Source organism: Miscanthus floridulus, chromosome 12 (genome assembly GCF_019320115.1).
Source record: "Miscanthus floridulus cultivar M001 chromosome 12, ASM1932011v1, whole genome shotgun sequence".
Classification (NCBI taxonomy): Eukaryota; Viridiplantae; Streptophyta; class Magnoliopsida; order Poales; family Poaceae; genus Miscanthus; species Miscanthus floridulus.
In genome coordinates this window covers 58,556,814-58,577,690 of record NC_089591.1, presented here as the reverse complement: position 1 = coordinate 58,577,690, position 20,877 = coordinate 58,556,814, and the positions used below count along the sequence as shown (strand labels likewise).

Below are 20,877 nucleotides of genomic sequence, written 5' to 3'. Positions count from 1 at the left end.
TAGCAGGTCAGTAGAACCATCGATGCCGGGACTCCCGGCTTGGGTCGAGACTTCCGACTGTTGGGAGTTCTGACTCACGTCGGGACTTCTGACATCCACAGTCACCGCGCAGGCAGTGACTGGGAGTCAGCACTTCCGGCAAGAGTCATGACTTCCGACTGTCGGGAGTTCCGGCTTACGTCGGGACTTCCGACACCGACAGTCATAGAAAATTATTCTATGTGCTCGTGAAGTGCTAGAGTGTCTCTCTTTTGATTTTATTATTATGCTTGAGCACTCTATCTTCCTCAGACCACCTAAACTTGCATCCCTCTTAATAGTACGGCATACCTATTAACTCAAGATCAAAAGAAAAACAAAATTAAACCTTTTGAGTTGATCTTCTTTAAATTGATGCCGTGTCTTTCAATCTTCATCAAGTGAGGGTGCCAACATGTCAATATTGATCTTTTCACTTGAGCATAGCCATCTTGAGCATGTGACTTGATTCCATTCATCAAATATGAATAACTCCAAATGCATCAAGTCACTTTAATCAACTTGTCCAATATAGATTTGATCCTTCACATCAATATGACCATCTTAGCTTGATTAGTACCTCAACTAAATGCAAGTACTTTCTTCTTCACCCTAGCTAGGTTCTTCGGCCGCCAAGCCATCGCTTGCCCTTCACCCTTGCTTAGTACCTCGAAGTCTTTCCTTGCTATCTTCACCATCTCAAGCCATTAAGTCACATCTTGTGTTGAATCATTCATTCATATGTATTACTATCTTTTTCATTTCAATTTAGCAAGCTTCAAATATGAGACCATTCCATATGCAATCCCTCATGTCTCATTAACTAATACTCATGAGCTTGCTTTCACACATTATATGGAAATCCCACAATAAACAAGTATTTACATGAATTCCATTTGCATTGTTGTCTTGTGCTTGAACTAGATTGTTTATACAACAACACATCATGTTGGCTTTCATTAAGTACCTGTGAGATAATCTATTACTTGTCCACACTTACCAAATGGGTTAGTTCTTTAATCACGTTGTCATTCAATCATCCAAAACCCACTAAAGGGCTAGATGCACTTTCACTCTCTTATCGACGTCACATATTTTCTCAGCATCTATGTCTTCGGCACTGCATTACGTTGTTGAAGCTAGGAAGGAGGAGCTATTGCTTCTAACCTGCAGAGGTTCACACCCCCATGGAGCTATCCTATGTTGACATGGCGATGTGTGAGGCCATCGTCGGCTTCTGCCGCTCACAGACAAACGTTCGTTGGAGGAGTTGGCCACCGTTGAAACCCTCTCTCGCTTTCTTCATTGCTATGCACTGGCACAAATCTGGCGGCTCCACCACCCTCCCTCCCGATCCACCCATCCAAAGATGGAGGGAGCAAGGTTCAATTTACCGATAGGAAAAAAATACCGGAGGTCACCGATAAACGGGTTTATTGGATTTATCAGAAAATCTAGCGGTTTATCGTTTTCTTTTTGGACAAATTTAAAAAACACCTGAATTTGTACAGGATAACGCATAGATTATGTCCAAATTAGCTAACATTAAAAAATACATATATAGAAATGCAAGAATATCATTTTTCACCCAACACGTCATATAGTCATCTGACTTCTTCCCTTCCACATAGTCCATTGGATTAACAATCCCAAATCCCAACTATTATAAGTTCAAAGAGAATTAACCTAACTTAAAAGTAGTCCATATCCATAATCCATAGTCCCAGATACTACAGACAGTACATTAACATAAAAGTACATGAACCAAGATAGCACAATATGCTTGTGGTCACTGGTCAGGCACTAAAGCAGTATGTTGTCCAAAATATTACAACCACATGAACCAAAACAACAAATATACTTGAAGTCTGGTCAGCAAAACACCACAGCTCTCAGGTGCCCAAATCACTGCAATTGTTGATATATGCTTAAAAATTCGTAAGAAAATTTGTAGTCCAATTGTAGATGAGGGAAGAGATTTATCTAACCTTTTCATAGAGGCCCTTGACAGAGCCTTTCTTCAGCCTTTTCGATCTTGGATGGAGAGGGGCTGGTTGCACATCTCTAGCACCTACAAATATGTACAAAATATAAGCCTCCTAGCACACTTATGTACATGTACTAGAGCATTCAAGCATCAATCCTATTGCTTATCATCCAAAACTAAAAATTCTTTAATATCTAGAGTATAACTCATGGACAGAAATAGAACCTATGAACTGAATTTAGACCTGTAACTAAATTATTACCAGCTTGACCTCCATTAGAGTCTTCACCACGACTAGGCTGACCAACACCACCAGTATTGCCACAAGAACCACCAGCATCACTATCACCTTTGACAAATATTTTCAACAAAAACACATTACATCGAGAAAACTTATGACATGATATGCATAAAATAGTCAATCAAATGATAAAACACACCATTGCCTTACTACCATCAGAACTACTGTCTCCTGACTCTACATAAGTTGGGCTACCTTGCTGATTAGAATCTGATTCAAAATAGTCTCCAATAGTTTCCTCAGATACCGCCTTTCTTTTCTTACCACCTACTTTTTACCAAAATCAAACTTCTTTTTAAATGTGGTCAACTCTTCTTCATTCATTCCTAACTCCTCTACAAGAAATGTGCTAGGGTTGTTAGGAGATTCAGGCTCACTACAATCATATTCATCAAGTGTCGGCACAGATTCACTCCTAGAGTTGCACAACCAATCCATGATAGGGTTGCCTTCATCATATAGAGCAATTTCCATCAAGATGTGACAAGGATCGAAATCCTCTTGTTCAATGCTTTGCATTTGGTGAAGGCTTTGCATTTCGTCTTCAAATTGTTTGATGCACAACTTCAGATTATAGTGCACAAAAACCAACTTGTGGAGCTTCTCATAATTTAATCTATTTTTTAATTTGGTATGAACTAAGGCTAATGTGCTCCAATTTTGTTCACACCCACTAGAGGACATGCATTGTGATACAATACGTCGTGCAATCTCTTGTAGTTCTTTGCAAGCTCCACCATATTGATCCTACCAATCAGCTAAAAAAATGGGCAAGATAAAATCCTTATTCATTACTACCAGCAAGACAAAAGTATGCTGAATTCATTACTACCAACAGTTTAGATGCAATTACCTGGACTCATTTTGCCATTAAGTGTCGATCTTCGAGCCTCCTCTCCTCCAAATAATCCGCCTTGCTTGCTGAAAATAGTATATTGGTCAATTGCAGCAGAAGCTTTTGAAGATGAGCTTGCAAGCTTCTTGAAGGCCAATGTGACAACATGTCTATATGTTGTTCATCTTGCAAGCTTGTGAGTATATAGCGCTTTAGGATTAAGTGCAACAGCTAATAAGAGAAATAAATTCAGTAACATTAGTGACCTCAATTGGTCCGTTTAACTTCACTCGTCTCCCTACAGCACCACATGTAGTGTTAACACATTATATTGAGTAGCATAACAAAAAAAATCAATTATGTGCTCCTGTCATGTAGCACCAAATGCAGTGTTTATTTTTAGATATCATATATACAATTTGTAGACATCAAGTTCATTCAAAATCATTACAGTCAGCTTGCAGGTCATGCAACACCACATGCCGTGTCTATTTAACACATTTTCTTGAACTGCATAACAAAAAAAATCATTTATGTGCTATTGTTGCAACAAAAGGAGTTCAACTATTGGCATTGGCAAAACCTCTATAGTTCATTTTAGATATATAGATAAATTTTGTTGCCATCAAATTCATTCAAAATTATCATTCAAATAGCTTGGTGGTCATCAGCATGTGCACAATAATTGAGAAAGTTAAGCATTTACTATGAATCTCCCATAGTCATACAACAATGTGTTGATTTACCATTTTTTGCAACCACCTCAACCGCAGCACTAGTGTCTATCATCGGCACTCTACCAGCAACACCACTCGACGAAGCATCACCCTCGCCTCGAGTAGCAGGTTGACAAGCTGGAGGGCGTGAACGTGCATCATCATCCCTGTCCCCATTCAGCATCACAGAAGAGACGCACTCATCCTGGCAGTACACACACAAAGCTTGAAATGAACACGTCAAACAATATACTCAAAATCAAATGGAAATAGAGCTATTGTACCTATGGAAACCGAGCAGTGAGGTCGTGAGGATGGAGGGCAACGTTGGGGAGGGAGACGAGTGGCACCAGTGCAGTAACGTTGGGGAGGGAGACGAGCAGCAAACAAGAACAAGCAGCGTTGAAGCACCAGTGTAGCTCCTGCACGACCAAGCAGCCTTGGTGAGGGAGACAGTGGCAGGCGACGGCGAGTCTGGTGGACGAATAGATAAGCTTTAGGGTTAAATAAAGACTGAGGAATATATATATGGAGGTGGGTATTTGGTCTGGCCATCTAGTGGGCTTTTTTCATGGGCCCAAATTCAAAATGACAGAAAAAATTGAGCGGTAACTGAAATTACCGGGCCAGGCGAGAAACGGGATTATCGGAAATCTCATTTTTTTCTCGCCGAGATTTTTTTCCCTGGGAGGGAGGATAGTTGTGGGACAAACAACTATCATCACGTCTTCATGTGGTGTAGATTACTAGAGCTTGGGTTGGACATTGCAGTCCCTTCTTCTTGTAGCTGAGTGCATGAATGGAGGACGATGACATACGCATGGGTGTAGAATCCATAAACTAGCAGTTGTTGATCCGTTGGCCGCAGGCCCTCCCCACCGCTGCATGCAGTCGGTTAGCCACATGGCGTCGAGCAGAAGAGAAAGCAGGGGAGAGAGATGGTGATGGGGTGTTTGATTGGAGAGAAAGAGATACTAGGTGGTGGTGTGTGTGCGAGCTAGCGACTATTATGGGATCGACAGCATGTGGTTGCTAAGCTATGCCATAGACACGGCCAGATAGCGTTCAACTCGAATGACCACATGACACGTGTGGCACCCGCACATGCTGGTGGCACTATGTTATGGTGGTGGGGTCCGTTGACTGGTGTGCCGTATTGATATGGATGGATTGGTAGACGTGGCAAATGAATGTGAGAGTGGTACATAAGACTGTCTCCAACGGCGTAAGCAAAGGGTGACTCAAATGCAAAATGCGTTGTGCACAGTGTTTTGCGTCTTAGTTTCACGCTCCAACGGAGGATGCATCCAAAGCAGCCATTTTGGGTACTTGGCGAATCGATAGGCAAAAAGCGTCGTCTCTTGCGATGACGCAAAAGCATAGCAGAGAGGTGGAGATGAGGGGGGCTTCGACGTGAGCTCCGTCCACCCTGCCGCCGCACCGGCGCCTCTAGGAGCGGCGCAAGTGGGAGTCCTCCTCCTCAGGCTCCGGGGGCAGCTCCTCCTCCACCAACGAGCCCGAGCCGCGCCGTATCCACATGGAGGCCCACTGCCCCGCGCTGCTCCAAGCACATGGACATCCTCTTCTCCCACCGTGGCCCCCCTCCGACGATCGCGAGCGCCATCGCCGTCGACGGCTACCAAGCGCTGAACCTCTGCCCCAACTGCTACAGCGCCTACTTCTTTCGCCCGCACGTCCTCGCCCTCTTCCTCTCAGCCACGCCGCCCGCCACTCCTCCTTCCTTCGCTTCAAGCCCCACACCCTCGCCGCCACCGGCACCGGCATCGGCGCAGCCGTGGCGCCCCCCGTCCGGATCTACGTTGACGTAGTCGCCGGGGTTGTACTTGTGCGGGTAGCTTCTCGGGAGGTAAAACCTGCGGGCACCTGGCAGCGCCGTCGCGTGCAGCAGGGTCTGGGGTGGGGCGGGCGGGTCGGTTGTGGCGCTCGGCCCTGCTCCGTCGAGGAGCTCGCCGGAGGAAGGCGAGGAGGGGGTGTCGGTGGTGGCGGAGCAGATCTAGCGAGGGCGGTGGTGTTGTTGCTCGGGCTCTGTTGGAGAAGACAGAGATTTGGGTCCGTGACTTTTCATTGTAGATGACCTATATTAGTGAATGGGTATCGTTTTTGGATCGTTTTTGTTGGAGACAGCCTAAGAGCAACTCAAGTGTTGTTCCAAATCGAACCATGGGTAGGTCCAAACGAACCGGAAACACTAGAGCATTCGAACCATGGGTGTTGGACAAAAAATCAGACTCGATGTTAAAATAACCGATCCCATACGCGGGAAAAGAGAGAGAGAGAGGAGAAAAGGACGAATGCGAACTCTTCCGCTGGCCATGAGACGGGGGAAGAGATTTTTTTAATCACCACATAGATCCCACAAATCTATGAATACGCTGGAACAGTCGTACTCCTGCTCTATTTAGGGCATGTTTAGTTCGCGAAATAAAATTTTTTGGATGTCACATCGGATGTTTCGGGATGTTAGAAGGGGTTTTCGGATACTAATAAAAAAACTAATTACATAGCTCGTCTGGAAACTGCGAGACGAATTTATTAAGTCTAATTAATTTATCATTAGCACATGTTAGTACTGTAGCACTTTATGGCTAATCATGGACTAATTAGTCTTAAACCATTCGTCTCGCGATTTCCAACCAAACTGTGCAATTAGTTTTTTTCGTCTATATTTAATACTCCATGCATATGCCGTAAGATTCGATGTGATAGTTTGAGGTGAAATTTTTTTGAACTAAACCAGGCCTTATTTTCATGGTAGCATTACAGGTGCTCTGAGAAACTGTTTTTACGTGTATAGTGGTATAGTGGCCTGTACGTGGAATCTGTGGTATACATTGCGTGGTATGAGATTCTAACTTTAAAGGGGCCCCGTTCGCTGGTCTAAAACTTGGCTGAGACTAGCTGAAATATACTGTTTTGGCTGAATTGTTGTGAGAGAAAAATATTGTTTGAGCTAAAAAAATAAGCTGAATAAGTCGAATATAGGGTAAACCGAACATAGCCATTGTTATTGCTCCATTGTAGGCGAAGAATAGTGACAAAGAAGCGTGCCAATCATAATGGCTCAAGAAAAGAATGCAAGTCGTGGATTTATATTGTTTTTTTTAGAAAAAAAAAGTTAGTGGCGGATATGTTAATTGGTCTGCACGCGTGGATGGTCTAACCAATGACCTTGCTTTGATTAATTGATGAACATAAACGAGATGACTTATGACACGGAGCCAATTAAAGAAAACACTACTATCTACTTGCACTAACCAACCTTGACTAGTACTAATCATTAATCAAGAAGGCTGCACACGTACGGTACTCTACGAGTACTGCTCTCTTCTCGTGTGAACCCACGTTTTTTCGCTGTGCTATGCTCGCATTCACCATTCAGCGATCTTTACATAGTATAGATAAATATAAATATAGTGGCTCCTCAACTTTTAAGCCCCAAGGTAGCTAGTGGATTAAGTGGTACTCTACGTAGGAGTATACATAGTACTAGATGAGTATAAATATTCACGCGTCACAACGAAAAATACAATATATCACGCGGTTCCTTTTATTTGGAGGAATTAAAGATTATGCTATTTGGCTTGAAATTTTAAAATTCCATAACTTTTCAAAGTTCACATATAAGTCTATCTCAAACTCAAAGGTGGGAGATGGAAATTGATTCTATATGCTATGTTTCTACTCTTCAACTCCCTCATCACAAGTAAAAATTCAACATATAAGCATATCACTTGCATGGCTAACGATAGTATACAAATATATTCAACGTACCACCATATTAGTCTAATTAATATATACCTAAATTATAATTTATTAGTATGAATTCAATTCCACGGATCCAAACAGGACCTTAGAGATTTATTTACAAATTAAGTTATTTATTTTAATATGTCTTAGCATCAATTTTCGTTAGACGTGTGCTACTCTAACTTTTATAAGCACCGATCATAAGTCTAGTCACGGACTTTGACACGGAGATGCATACGCGAACAACGTGTAAAGTAAAATATGACGATGGCAAAAACACAATTTTAACTTCAATTTAAAACGAAAGATAGATAGAGATAAATAAGTCCCCACGACGAGTGTCAATCGGCATGTGTTGAAACTTTGCGCCAGCCGCTTACAGCGCGTTTGGATGGGCCACGGACGGCGACACGCGAGCACCGTATGCTGCCGATACGTTTGATCGGGACAACATGGCTGTGGCCTTGTTGAGACGCTGATTTACTATACGTTCGCCGCCGGCCGTTAGTTGCGTGTCTACGAAATGCTTTGTGTCTTAATATTATTCCCTCTCTCTTCAATCAACATTTATTAGAAAAAATCATTTAGCGGCGTACCTAGCGGAGGTACGTGATTAATAATTTATACCAAATTGATCTCATATCCGGTGAAGTGCTGGTTGACAACGAGTTCATTTGTGAACTTGGAGATTGAGATAAGAGGCCGGCCGGGGAGGTGACGGTGATCGACGACGTACGGCGATGCCGACGTCCTGAAAGCTACGTGCCCGCCCGCGTCCCAGCGTGACCGATTTATTCCTCGTGCATGCACTTGCAGCTTTGTGACTTCTCCTCGTTGTTGTCGTCGCACGAGCAAGCGAGTATACGTGGGTGCGTTGTACTTTAATGGAGAGCTAGTATTCGTCTACTTTTCTATTCACCTTGGCATTGGAATGTAATATTTCCTCAGTCCTAAAAACAACAATATTACTATAGTTTTTTTTTAATCTTAAATCAAACTAGTTTATTTATCCGTCGCCGATCGGTTTCTGACTTTCTGTAATACACTTAACTAATTAATATTGACTTTGTTTATTCGCGGACCTCAGCGGCATGCTTCTATTCTTATCTATACAGTGTCAGTGTGTCCTGCCGTGATAACAACATCAACATGTTTGACGAAGAACACCGAGACCCCGCGACACGAATACGATTCACAAGTCGACGACCCTGTGACTTGCTCCATGAGACCAAAATAAATACCGTAGCTAGGAAGGCACCGATGCATGGCTCCAAATCAGCCCTCCTCCAGCAGCTGCAGAGTGGCCAACTATCAGCCTGTTCAGTTGGCTGGTTATATCGTTGTTGATTCGTGAAGAAATACTGTTGGCTGGTTTGTGTGAGAGAAAAATATTGTTCCGGCTGAAAATTTACGATCATTTACGACAAGCCACAGCCAAACGAACCGTCTGTATAGCGGCGCTTCCGGCCGGGTGGGCCCCGCCCGTGAATTATCGTTGACCGTTTGACCCAGGCTGCTGCTTCGGTTCTGGTCAATCTAAATCTAAATCTAAATTAAAACCGCACATGTTGTGCAACGATCAGTCTACTAGGATTTTTATTACTACTACAGTAAGTACTCGATTGGAGCACGACCAGTGAAGTTTTCCGTTGTTCTCAATAAACGACGTTTTCCGAGGTTGTTTCCCATTGTCGGTTCTTCTCTTTTTCCGGTCGACGACACGCACATAAAACATATAGTGTTCTATCCCCTGAGTCCAAATTCACTAAACTCTTTTAGTTGTCCTAAAGTTAGATGATTTTAAATTTAACTAAATGTATAGAAAATAACATTATCACGTGAAATTATTTTCATAATGTACTTATTTGCTACTATAACCGTTGTTATTTTTTTAATATATAAATAAAGTGAATCAAATTTAAATTAATTTTCCTTCTCCGGCCCCTAGCCCTGAGCTTTTGTAAAAAATTCTTTGAGCTAGCTTTGTTTTAACAAATAACAGTAGGGGTTCAACACTATACATAGCTATATATCTACTGTTGCTAGTCCAGATCCACGGTTGAAATTATTATAACTTGTTCGCAGAGCTGCTGGCAGTTGAAGCTTGTTCGATGATGATCCTATCGGATCCACCGCAAGTCAAGCATGCATGGCCAGATAGATTGGGAGCGTGGCCAAAGGCTCTGTTCGCTTCTCTTATAATTCGTACTTTATAATTCCATACTTTTTAGCTTTATTTTTTTAGTTGAAATAGTGTTTTCTCTCGCAACAAATCAGCCAGAACAGTGTTTCGACTTATTTTTCAGCGAAGCGAGCGGGGCCAAAAAAAAAAAAAAAAAAAAAAAAATACCGACCTGATATATCGCTGACATCACACGCCATTGATATCCCGGCCCCGGCACCCAAGACAAGATTGGAGCCGCTTTGCGCTCCAAGAAGAAAACACAGAAGAGGAAAAGTGGCGCCGTGCGGAGCAGTTTTGGCGTTGGATTGGGTTGACTTGAATTGAAGGTGGAACCAACCCTTCGGTGCCGCTGCCGCCTCTCGGCTCGCGGCCTACGCCCGGGCAAAAAAAAGCGGCCGTAGACGCGCGGGGAGGAGCCCCGATTCGATACGGCTGCGACTGCGACGTCCGTCCTGCCTCGGGCATTTGCGTGACATAAACATGCGCTGCACGCTGGTCACACCTCGCCCAGGTGCGCTGAACTTTGCTCCGCGCGCCGCCGCAGGCCGCAGCGCGTGTGACGACTCTAGACCGTGCGTTAATTTCCTCGCTTCGTCTTTCACTTTTACGGACATATTCGGTTGGCTGATTCGTATCATTGTTGGTTTATAAAAAAATACTGTTGATTAGGTTTGTGTGAGAGAAAAATACCGTTTCAGCTTAAAATTTACGATTTTTTACGATAAGCCACAGCCAAACGAACGGACTGAACTCCTCGCCTTGACAACTTTCAACTGGCAACACACACACACGAACACGATCGTGCCGCTGAACAGTTGCGGCGCCCTTGATGACTTCGCGGCTAGCCGAGAAACACCGGTGTTAACTTTAAGCCAGGACGCTGCCGCGCGCCGGCCTTCTGTTTTGGAATGCGGTGCCGTGCACGGTGCACGGACGCGTTTCGTTAAGCCCGGACCTCTGCGCGCGGTATTGCGGACTTGCGGTGTGTGTGTGTGGACAGGAGCGACGGAAGAGCAGGGTCCTTCACTCCAACGTACCACAAGTACGATTGTCTCCTTTCAACCTTGATGAGTCTCGTCTCGTCCTCGCTCGTCACCCTCATTTAAGTGTGCTGATTTGTCTTTTACAGGTGCGTGATCACTTGGTGTACACATTTAAGAAAGGGAAAAGTTCATTTTTGACCATCGAATTTTTGACGAAGTTCGAGAACGACCATTAAACTCTAAAACCAGTAATCTTTGACCATTTATTTTCTAAAACCGGACACAAAAGGCCATGGACTAGCAGTCCACCTGGTTTTGACGCCACGCCGGTTTTGACGCCAGCTACACATGACATTCATAGTTCAGCATGCTGTCAGGTAAAATTAAGCCATCAGTCAGGCATTACACATCACAATTCCTAGTTTAGATGGTAGCAACATGAACTTAAGCCAACAGTCTGGCATTACACCTCACAATCCATAGTTCAGATGGTAGCAAAATAAACTTAAGCCAGCATTCTAGGCATTACACATGGACATCACAGATACTTCAGATGGCATCACTAGGTGCTGGCAGAAAGAACATAGGGCCTTTGGCTGGTCTTCTAACCGGAGACCTTCTTTGGAGGGGATGGTCCTTGAGCATTCAAACGAACTTCAGCTTTCCCTGAATTTATAGTGATAGGCACACTTGAGCCAACTTTGGTAAATGGCACATTAGAGTGCAGGTGCATAGTTGCTGAACTAGAAGGAGTTGTATCAACTTTGGCACTTGCAGGATGTCTTAGGCCAATGTATTTGAACCTCCAGCCTTGCTAAAAGAAGAAATAAATCATTGAACACACATATTTTGTGAGGATCATAAATTGGCAATAATGTTACACTGGTTTTGAAACCATACCTTGGTTGTCCTTGTCCTTTTGTTCTGTGTACATGGAGTTGTATTTGCTTTCCTCTTCATGGATGCAGCAGTGCTATGGTGAGGTGCACTTGATGAAGTTCCACCTTGTTCTCTTGAAACCTGAGCAACATTATGGGACTAGGCCATTCCTTTTGTCACATGTGGACCTGTTGTGACCAATTTGCATGCATTTCGTACACCTGATAATTGTGCCTACCTTTGAGGCCTTTTCAGACTTTGGTTTCTCATGTGCTTCTCTCTTTCTTTCCTTCTTTGGCCTACCTGGCATCTTTACATATCCAGGAGCCTTCAGTGGTGTTTTCTCTGAAACGAGCCATGCAATCATTCCTTCCACTGGCAATAGACAATGGTCATATGTGTTTTTGAACTATTCCACTGAGTAGCAGCTAGCAATGAATGGTGACAAATCATTTGTCTTGAAGAAAATGCAAGATATGGCATGAGGACATGGCATTCCAGATAGTTGCCAATATCTATAGGAACACTCCTTTTTGTTCAGGTCCAGCAGTGAACCTGTTAATCCAGTGAACCACTTCAAATTGGTCTTGTCCATTACATATTGCATGGTAAACTCCAGATAAATTAATACATGCATTCAATTTTTTCAAGATATTTGGGCATATGACTGTGTTCCACCCATCTGATTTGGTCCTGTTGTGCTGAATCCTAACCATGACTTTTCTCCTAATTGTCTCAAGCATGGTAATAATTGGAAAGTATCTAGCCTCTACAATCCATTTGTTAAAAGATTCACACATATTGTTGTCAACTGAATCACAAAAAGAACCTAACTTGAACCAGGCATGGCTCCAGTGATGTGGATCAGTGTTCATTATAGCATGAGCTCCAGCTTGTGTATCCTTTGCAAGTCTTGCCTTGGCTAGGTTGAACAATGTGACACTAAGGGGCCTTTGCACAAGCCCAAAATTTCTTCTGCCACTCCTTCTTTTTGAACTTTTTCCTCCAATTGGCATATATATGCCTAGCACAATTCCTATGCTCAGCATCTGGAGCCCATTTCTGCACTGCATTCAAAATTCCCTTTTGCTGATCTGATATGAAAACCCATCCAGTGCCACCATACACCTCTATATCTCTAAACAAAAGATCACAAAACCAATCCCAACTATCATTATTCTCTTTCTCCACCACAGCCCATGCAATAGGATACATTTGGCCTGTTTGCATCTCTGCCAATTGCACATAGCAGCTCATCATTTGTAGCTCCCTTGAAGAAGCACCCATCTAGCCCAACAACTTTTCTACATCCTGCCTTAAACCCTTTCTTCAAAGCATCAAGGCATATGTACATCCTCTGAAAAATGTCTGTATCACCTTGTCTTCTCATAATAATTGTGCTTCCAGGATTACTTCTCAATAACTCTAGCTGGTAATTGTACAAGAGTAGATATTGACCCTTAGTAGCATCTAATGCCTTCTGCATTACCATGGACTTGGCCCTCTTAAGCTTGCTAAAACTCACATCAGCAAACATGTCCTCTTGCACAGTTGTTTTCATTGAGTCAAGACCCCAAGCAGGGTTGGCAATGATCATCTTCTCATACTTGGCAGCAATTCTACCAAGCAGTGACCAACCTATTGTCCCTTCTAGGTGGACATGTATGCTCAGCATTGTAGCTAGCAATCTACCAACTACTACTCCTAGAATTGACAGAAGCCATGCACCTTCATTTACATGTGGACCAGTCACATACTGCAATCATTCTTGATGCCTCATTCTTGTAGAATTTGATAAGCTTCCTCTCAACTAGACCATGTTTGATACATGCCTTCTTGAATTGTTTCTCTCCACTAAACTTCATTCCAATCTCAAACTTAGGAATTGGTCCCTTCTTATTAAATCTTGGACACTTACTAGTACACTTCTGAATATCCCCATCACTCATCTCTTCTACTGAATCCTCATCATCACTGCTGCCATCATATGGGGTCAAATTTCCTTCATCCTCTATCTCATACAAATTTGGCACCTCTTTGGGACTGTCCAATATGACTTCATCTAAGTTGGCTACCTGTCCAGCCTTTAACCTCCTTTAAAACACCCTGAACTTGGTCAGAATTTCTACAAATCATCCTCAGAAGAACACTCATCACCAGGTAAGTAGTCACTGTCACTGCTATCCCCAGACTTTGGATCATGGACAACTACTTGCTTGCCTTTGTCTTTCCTTGAATTTTTCCATCCCTCATCAAGTTGTATTGGTTGTTGGATCCCAGCTCTATTACCACTTGGAACAATGGCTGCACCTAAAAATTCATTGGCTGCATGCACAGGCTGAGTATCCTCTTCTATCTCAGGTCCTTCATCATCCAATTCCTCCTGCACTTCCTGCTCATTCAGTGAGTCATCTTCATCACTTGTTCCTTCCTCCTCTTCATATTCACTGCCTTCGTCACATTCACTTTCTTCCAAAGCAATAGGTTCTTCAACATAGATTTTAGCTACCTCTCCATCCCCAATGGTACCTGCTACCTCTAAGCAGCCTTTGTCATCTAGAAGCAGCCTCAGACCATTATCGAGCTCTTTCCCAGGAAGAAGCCAATGCAAGAGAGCCCTTTCACTTACATTGCAGTGGTCCTTTAGGTGGCCAATAATCTCAGACAGGGACACTTTATCCCTATCTATGAAGGAAACCTCCATCCGAGCACCGATGTACTGCACTTGTCTTCCTGTTCTTATGAATTCTCCATTGAAATGGAACCGGACTGGAAGATACTCAAATGGATCCATTCCCAGGACACTTTATCACTTGCCTGTATGACAAACAAGTTTGTGGCTGCATTAAACAATGGATTAAGCACTCCTACTCCCCAACCCGACATACAAGCAAAACAACAAACAAAGCGACATATCAAATGCAGCAGTGCTGCTTCACCTCTTTATACGTTTTAATCCATAAAGGATATGATGGCAGCGAAATACAAAAGGCATAATCTTTACCAATCTGGAAAGCTAATGGAAAGTACTACAAGCTTCTCATATTTGGAAAGTCTAATAAGACATTTAAGGGTTTTGAAAGGCCCCTACATCCAGTTCTGTCTAGAACTTCGTCACAGCATGACACCTAATTTCGAAAATACATATCTCTAAAACTGCTTGAGATAAAATCATGAAATTTCACGAGCTAATAGATCCGAAGGTCCTCTGCAACTTTGTAGTTCACCAAAACACTTATTTCGGTCTCTAAGTAGCCCTAATCGTTTCCCCAAGAAAATCTGCAGAAACTGTTCATCTGAAATCCGAGGAACAACATTCAAGCAACTTTTCTCCCCCACTAGTCCACCTATTCCCATGGCCAAAATCCACCCTAAACACCAAACTTGTGCAGAGAAGGGGGAAATCCAACTCACCTTGGTCAGCCACAAACCCTAGGGTGACTGGAAGGGATGGGGAAGGACCGATCCACATGCAAGATGCACCTCTTCTTGCTCCTATTGTTGTCCTCGATCCGATTTGCAAGTTTCCCCCAAGGATTTGGTGCAATAGAGGGGATTTAGGGAGTGGCAGCCATGGCAGAGCAAGGGGAGGAGAGAGTAACGTGAGAAGAGGAGAGGGCTGGTTTGGAGGAGAAGAATGAGAGAAGGGGAGGAGTTCTGTCAAAACCAGGAATGTGTAGGTGGACTGCAATCCATGGCCTTTTGTGTCCGGTTTCAGAAAATAAATGGTGAAACATTCCCGGTTTTCGAGTTCGATGGTCGTTCCCGGTAGAGAATGATAAGTGATTTGAGAGAATTTGTTTTGAAGAAAATATCCATTATTATGAATATGGTTTCTATACGTAGCATCTGCTTCACTCGGTAAGTATAGAAGCTATCCCATAATTTTAGATGGGGATTGTCCTAATATAAATAGAAGGGTTTTCTCTAAGCAACATAACTCTCACGGAATGTTTGGATCCTATGGTCTAAAGTGTAGTCACTCAATTTTAGACCACTTTAACTCTTGAGCCTAAATAAAAAATTTAGATCATACTAGCAAACGAAAATGCTCTAAAATTACAGTAAAAAAACTTTCAACAAATATTTAGACTAGAGAATTCAAAGACCAAACTGGCCCTATCCGTGAGCTAAAAAGTAACGAGGAAAAATAAATCACAAACGGTGGAAAATTACAGCCCCACTTGGCCCACCCAGAGGAACCACTTACCCGGAAGTTGCGTGGGCTTACGCATTAGAGCACGTGTCTGTTTGAACTCTCAAGCGCTCTATGCATTTATTATTGAAAAAAAAAACAAAAAACTCTCAAGCCCCGTCATCACTCGCCACCAAGATAAATAGCCGGGCACCCTCACGACTCCACCCTTACCTTCAGCACGACCAGGACAGTGCTCCCGTCCCCAAAGACAAACAGGCAGGCAGCAAACACACGCCTCCCTCCTCCCTGCCTGCACTCCCCACACCTCCCTCGAACAGACAAGCCAATCTAGCAAAGCACACAGCTTCAGACAACACTCAGAGGATCGGAGGAGATCCATCCAGTAGAATCAAATGGGGAGGGCTCCGTGCTGCGCGAAGATGGGGCTGAAGAAGGGGCCATGGACGCCCGAGGAGGACAAGATCCTGGTCGCCCACATCCAGAGCTTCGGCCACAGCAACTGGCGCGCGCTGCCCAAGCAAGCCGGTGAGTGATCAACCCACTCGACGACCTGCCTGCCTCCCTCTGCTTGCTAGCTCCTCCGCCGCGGAGTGCTAACGAGACGTGCTGCTGCTTCTGCAGGGCTGCTGCGGTGCGGCAAGAGCTGCCGGCTCCGGTGGATCAACTACCTGCGCCCGGACATCAAGCGCGGCAACTTCAGCAAGGAGGAAGAGGACGCCATCATCAGCCTCCACGAGCAGCTCGGCAACAGGTACTGCACTACTGCTTGCTGCTAATTAATTCTGCCCCCCATTTTTTCTTCTCGTCCTTTTCTTTCCCTTTCTCGCATTGCTGTCTGTTCGGGTGTTTTGCTAAATCGGAGGAGCAGTGATTGTTGCTTCAAACGCAAATCACTCTTCGTCTTCGTCTTCCTCTTGTTCCTGTCAGTGGGGCAGGGCAGGGCAGGGCATACAATACATTATCCCCGTGGGCCCCGCCTCGAGGCCGACGAAGAAAGAAAATCCCAAGTGTGCAGGCCACTTGGTCACTAGTTAATTTAATTGCGTCACTGATGATGCGCGAGATCTGCCGGAGATTCCACCTCCTCTAGTTTGGCCGTCCGTCCTCGTCGTGGACGACGAACGGGGCACTGCTGCCTGCCGTTGCCGTCTAGAGCTCAGGGCAGTTAAAAAATTGAACTAGTACAGCGTTAATTAAAACAAGTGCGTGTGATTCCGCAAGGGGAATCCAATCACGCAGCAGAGAGTAAAAGTAATCAATTCCTTTCCTCTGACAAAGCTGTGCACTGATGTGATGAGCTCTGAATTGTTTGGCCACACACAGGTGGTCCGCCATCGCCGCCACGCTGCCCGGGCGGACGGACAACGAGATCAAGAACGTCTGGCACACGCACCTCAAGAAGCGGCTGGAGCCCACCAAGCCGGAGCATCAGCACGGGGCGCAGGCAGCAGGTGGCGCCGGCAGGAAGCACAGGCCCAAGCGCGGGGGCGGCGCCAGGAAGAAGACGGCCGACGTCGCCCTCGTCCCGGTCCCGGCCACCACAGCGCCGGTGTCGCCTGAACGGTCGGCGGCCTTGTCGTCGGTGACCGAGTCGTCGTCGTCCATGACGGAGCAGGAACAGGGCAACACGGGGAGCTCGCCCGGGTTCCCCAAGGAGGAGAGCTTCACCTCCTCCGCCTCGGACGCCGAGGAGTTTCAGTTCGACGACACCTTCTGGTCCGAGACGCTGTCGATGCCGCTCCAGAGCTTCGACGTCCCCATGGAGCCCTCCGACGCGTTGGGCGCGTCGTCGGTTGGCGCCGACGGCGACTTGGACTACTGGCTCAGAGTGTTCATGGAGTCCGGCGACGTGCACCAGGAATTGCCGCAGATTTAGAGCGCGCGCGAGAGGATTTTTCAGTTCCTTGGCTAATTGATTCATCGTTCTTTTCTCTCCCTCTGCACGTCTTGCGTCGGAGGGACTAGGGAGGGGGCAATAGCAGCGAATTAACAGAGAATGAAAGAGTGTCCACGACGAAATTAGGCAGAAACAACGCGACACGCCATTGCATCTATCTTGTTTGCTTTCTTGTATATAAAGATCGATCGACAAGGTATCGGTGATCGAAACCTATGCTATCCATTCCAAGAAGAATTCTTTTGCACGCTGTGCATGCAGATTTCCATGTACAGTAGTGAGGATCACCAGAACAGAAATGGACTCGGCCTCTTGCAATTCGTTGATTAAATTCATCTAGTCTGCTACTCGTGTGTTATGCCAATGCTCAACTCGTGTACGGCTTCTGTCCTGCCTGCGATCTGTCCATTCTCCAGTGCACGCTTCGTCCCCAGCTGATGTGAAATGGTAACTGTTGCCTTTGAGAAAAAAGTCTGAAACACGTGTGCAGACTGCAGCAGAGACCGGGACAAACTAAAGGAGGATTTCTTTTGTGTGATTTTACAGTCAAACAATGCCAAGCACAGATCTGGCTGTCTGCTGATTGCTGCGTCACCTTTGTTTGATCTGGAAAAGTAAACGAAGAACGTGTGGGGGTGCTGAGGCCCCGTTTAGATGCCACCCAAAATCCAAAAATTTTCAAGATTCTCCAGTCATATCAAATCTTACGGCACATGTATGGAACATTAAATGTAGGTAAAAAGAATAACTAATTGACACAGTTTATCCGTAATTGGCGAGACGAATCTTTTAAGCCTAAATAGTCCATAATTGGACAATTTTTGCCAAATACAAACGAAAGTGCTTACAGTAGCCAAAAGCCAAAAATTTTCGCATCTAAACAGGGGCCTGATCCACAAATGCAGATTGGCGCCGCCATTTTTCTATTCCAACCTGTGCCTTTCATGCCTAAGCTATACTATATCAACAGTCTCCAATGGCACAAGCAGGTCTCCTGCCGTTGTCTACGCTAGGGTTCAGATACTGTACTGTCCAGGATACCTTTTGAGCTGTGCTAGATGAGTGGAATACACTGCTAATTATCGTCGCCGACAGTTTGATGAGCATCAAAGCAAGGGGGCCTTAATGATCATGATCATACGCTCTATACAAATCAAATAAAAAAAATCTGAATGAATATACAGTACATGTTGTAGTAAACCTTTTTATGAAACAGGAAGCGCCAAAGCCCCCCTACTGAAGATGCATTAGCGAAAACAAGAGTATACAAGTTCAAGAAAAGGAATCAACAAAAGAGGAGGCAAGATGTTGTAGTAAACATTGGTCATTGTTCCAAAACAAGATGTGAACACTTCCGCACTGTATCCTAGTCAAGTCAAAGGAGTTGCCTGAGTAGACGAGTACAGTGTAGGACATGGAATTTATCCTTTGATTGAAGTTTCAAAAGGCAATTTTCTCATATGACTACAGGGCGTAAAGAATTAGTTCCATATCTAGAAGTGGAAATTAATGTGCAGAAAACATGTCACTCGGTGCATGCAGACGTAAATATGACATACTGCTGACGTAAAGAATACTGATGCCATTGCGTGCTAATTACTCCAGTAATTACTTCGGGCGTACAGTTTCTTCTGCTAAAATTTCTAGTAGCTGGCGTAGTCAACAGCTCACTAATCCTTTATCAAAAAAAAAAAAAAACAGCTCACCAATCCTCTCACTAAGCAGTGACGATGGAAATCAAATTACTATTGTCCCTTATTTTATTACTCTAAACACAAGGGCTGTTACGGTCTATCTTACCTGTGTTTTGGGAACGCAGGACAAGCGAGGGTTTTTTTTTTCCACACCGCCTACCAGAAATTCGTCTAACCCAATATTCGAACTCTGGTCACGGGGGACGCCACCCGGAGGCTTGAGTGCTTGACCAATTAGTCTAGCAACCGTGGACTATTTTATTACTCTGAATTTACTATTTATTATCGTAGTAGATATAGACTCTTTGGTTTAATTTAGACCGTTAGATCGTGTTATGAATAAGTCTTCTTTTTTCGATTAATCTCATATCTTCTAGGTCCTCTCGGCGAACATGGTGTCTCCTTTTAATGTTATCATATATTAATGAAATAGATCATTATAATATACTTTGGTTTGTTAAATTATATACAAGCTAAATCAACAAGGATAACAAGTGTTTGGATGTTTCGTCTCGTTGATTCAATGGTCTACCATCCTGTTTTATTCCTTCAAGATAGAAAGCTATATATAGATGCATGCTTTATTGTATTTACAAAATGATAAAGTCTAAAAGGCAATGTGTAGGCATCACTAACAGCAATATGGTCCTCGCTAGAAAAAAGGTTGCCTCGGGTACCATCTCTAATTATTGGTCTAAGCAACATCTGAGATTCAAATTTGGCTACGGGATATGGATAGGTTGGATAAACTTTACAATATTCCACAATAGCTCAAACTAGCTAGCTATAGCCATGTAGGCTCAGGTTAAATTCCATTTCCAAATGCTAGTGGAGATAGCTGGCTGGCTGGCTGCTGTTAGCTCAATGATATGCTTCTAAAGGTTTATTGTACGTATCCTTTCATGTGTATTAGTTCGTACTACATTGTTCCTAATTGCAGTACCAGATAAAAAAGGCACACAAAAAAAAGTCTAGCTTTTCCTCAGACATGTGAACATGTGCTCTTACACTCGCTTACGCACTACTTCTCCTCCATGCCAAAGTAATAAACGTATTTTATATATACATAGAAAAGTCAAATTTAATGAGCTTTAACCAATAATTTAATATATAAGTTAGGACTTGAACTTGCTTCAATAAATTTGTATTGGAAATGTTTCCTAAAAAAATTGTATTGAAAATGCTTCTTAGATAGTATTTATTCTTTAGCAAATGACAACATATTAAAGGATAAATTAGGGGTTTATTTTTGTATGCTTTTTATTATTAAAATATGCTTATCATTTCAAAACCGGAGGGAGTATATTTGTATATGTCAAGAACAGGGCATCTGTACAATATACCAAACTTTCAGGAAATGCATTCAGAGAAAAAAAAACAGTAGTAATGTGAAGTAGAAGTCAAAAGTTGTGAATTAATTTCTACCTTGATTAGACTTGGCATTGTTACTTGGTG

The 20,877-nt window shown here is 43.7% G+C and overlaps 1 protein-coding gene across 1 annotated transcript; it reads left to right on the top strand.

Moving 5' to 3' along the window:
• The first annotated feature begins 16,053 nt into the window (after window positions 1–16,053).
• On the top strand, window positions 16,054–18,305 carry LOC136496485 (transcription factor MYB4-like). The gene is made up of 3 exons (XM_066492185.1): window positions 16,054–16,356; window positions 16,453–16,582; window positions 17,155–18,305. Exons 1-3 carry the CDS (start codon window positions 16,224–16,226, stop codon window positions 17,705–17,707), a joined length of 816 nt encoding a protein of 271 aa, XP_066348282.1. The 5' UTR covers window positions 16,054–16,223; the 3' UTR covers window positions 17,708–18,305.
• The last annotated feature ends 2,572 nt before the right edge of the window (window positions 18,306–20,877 follow it).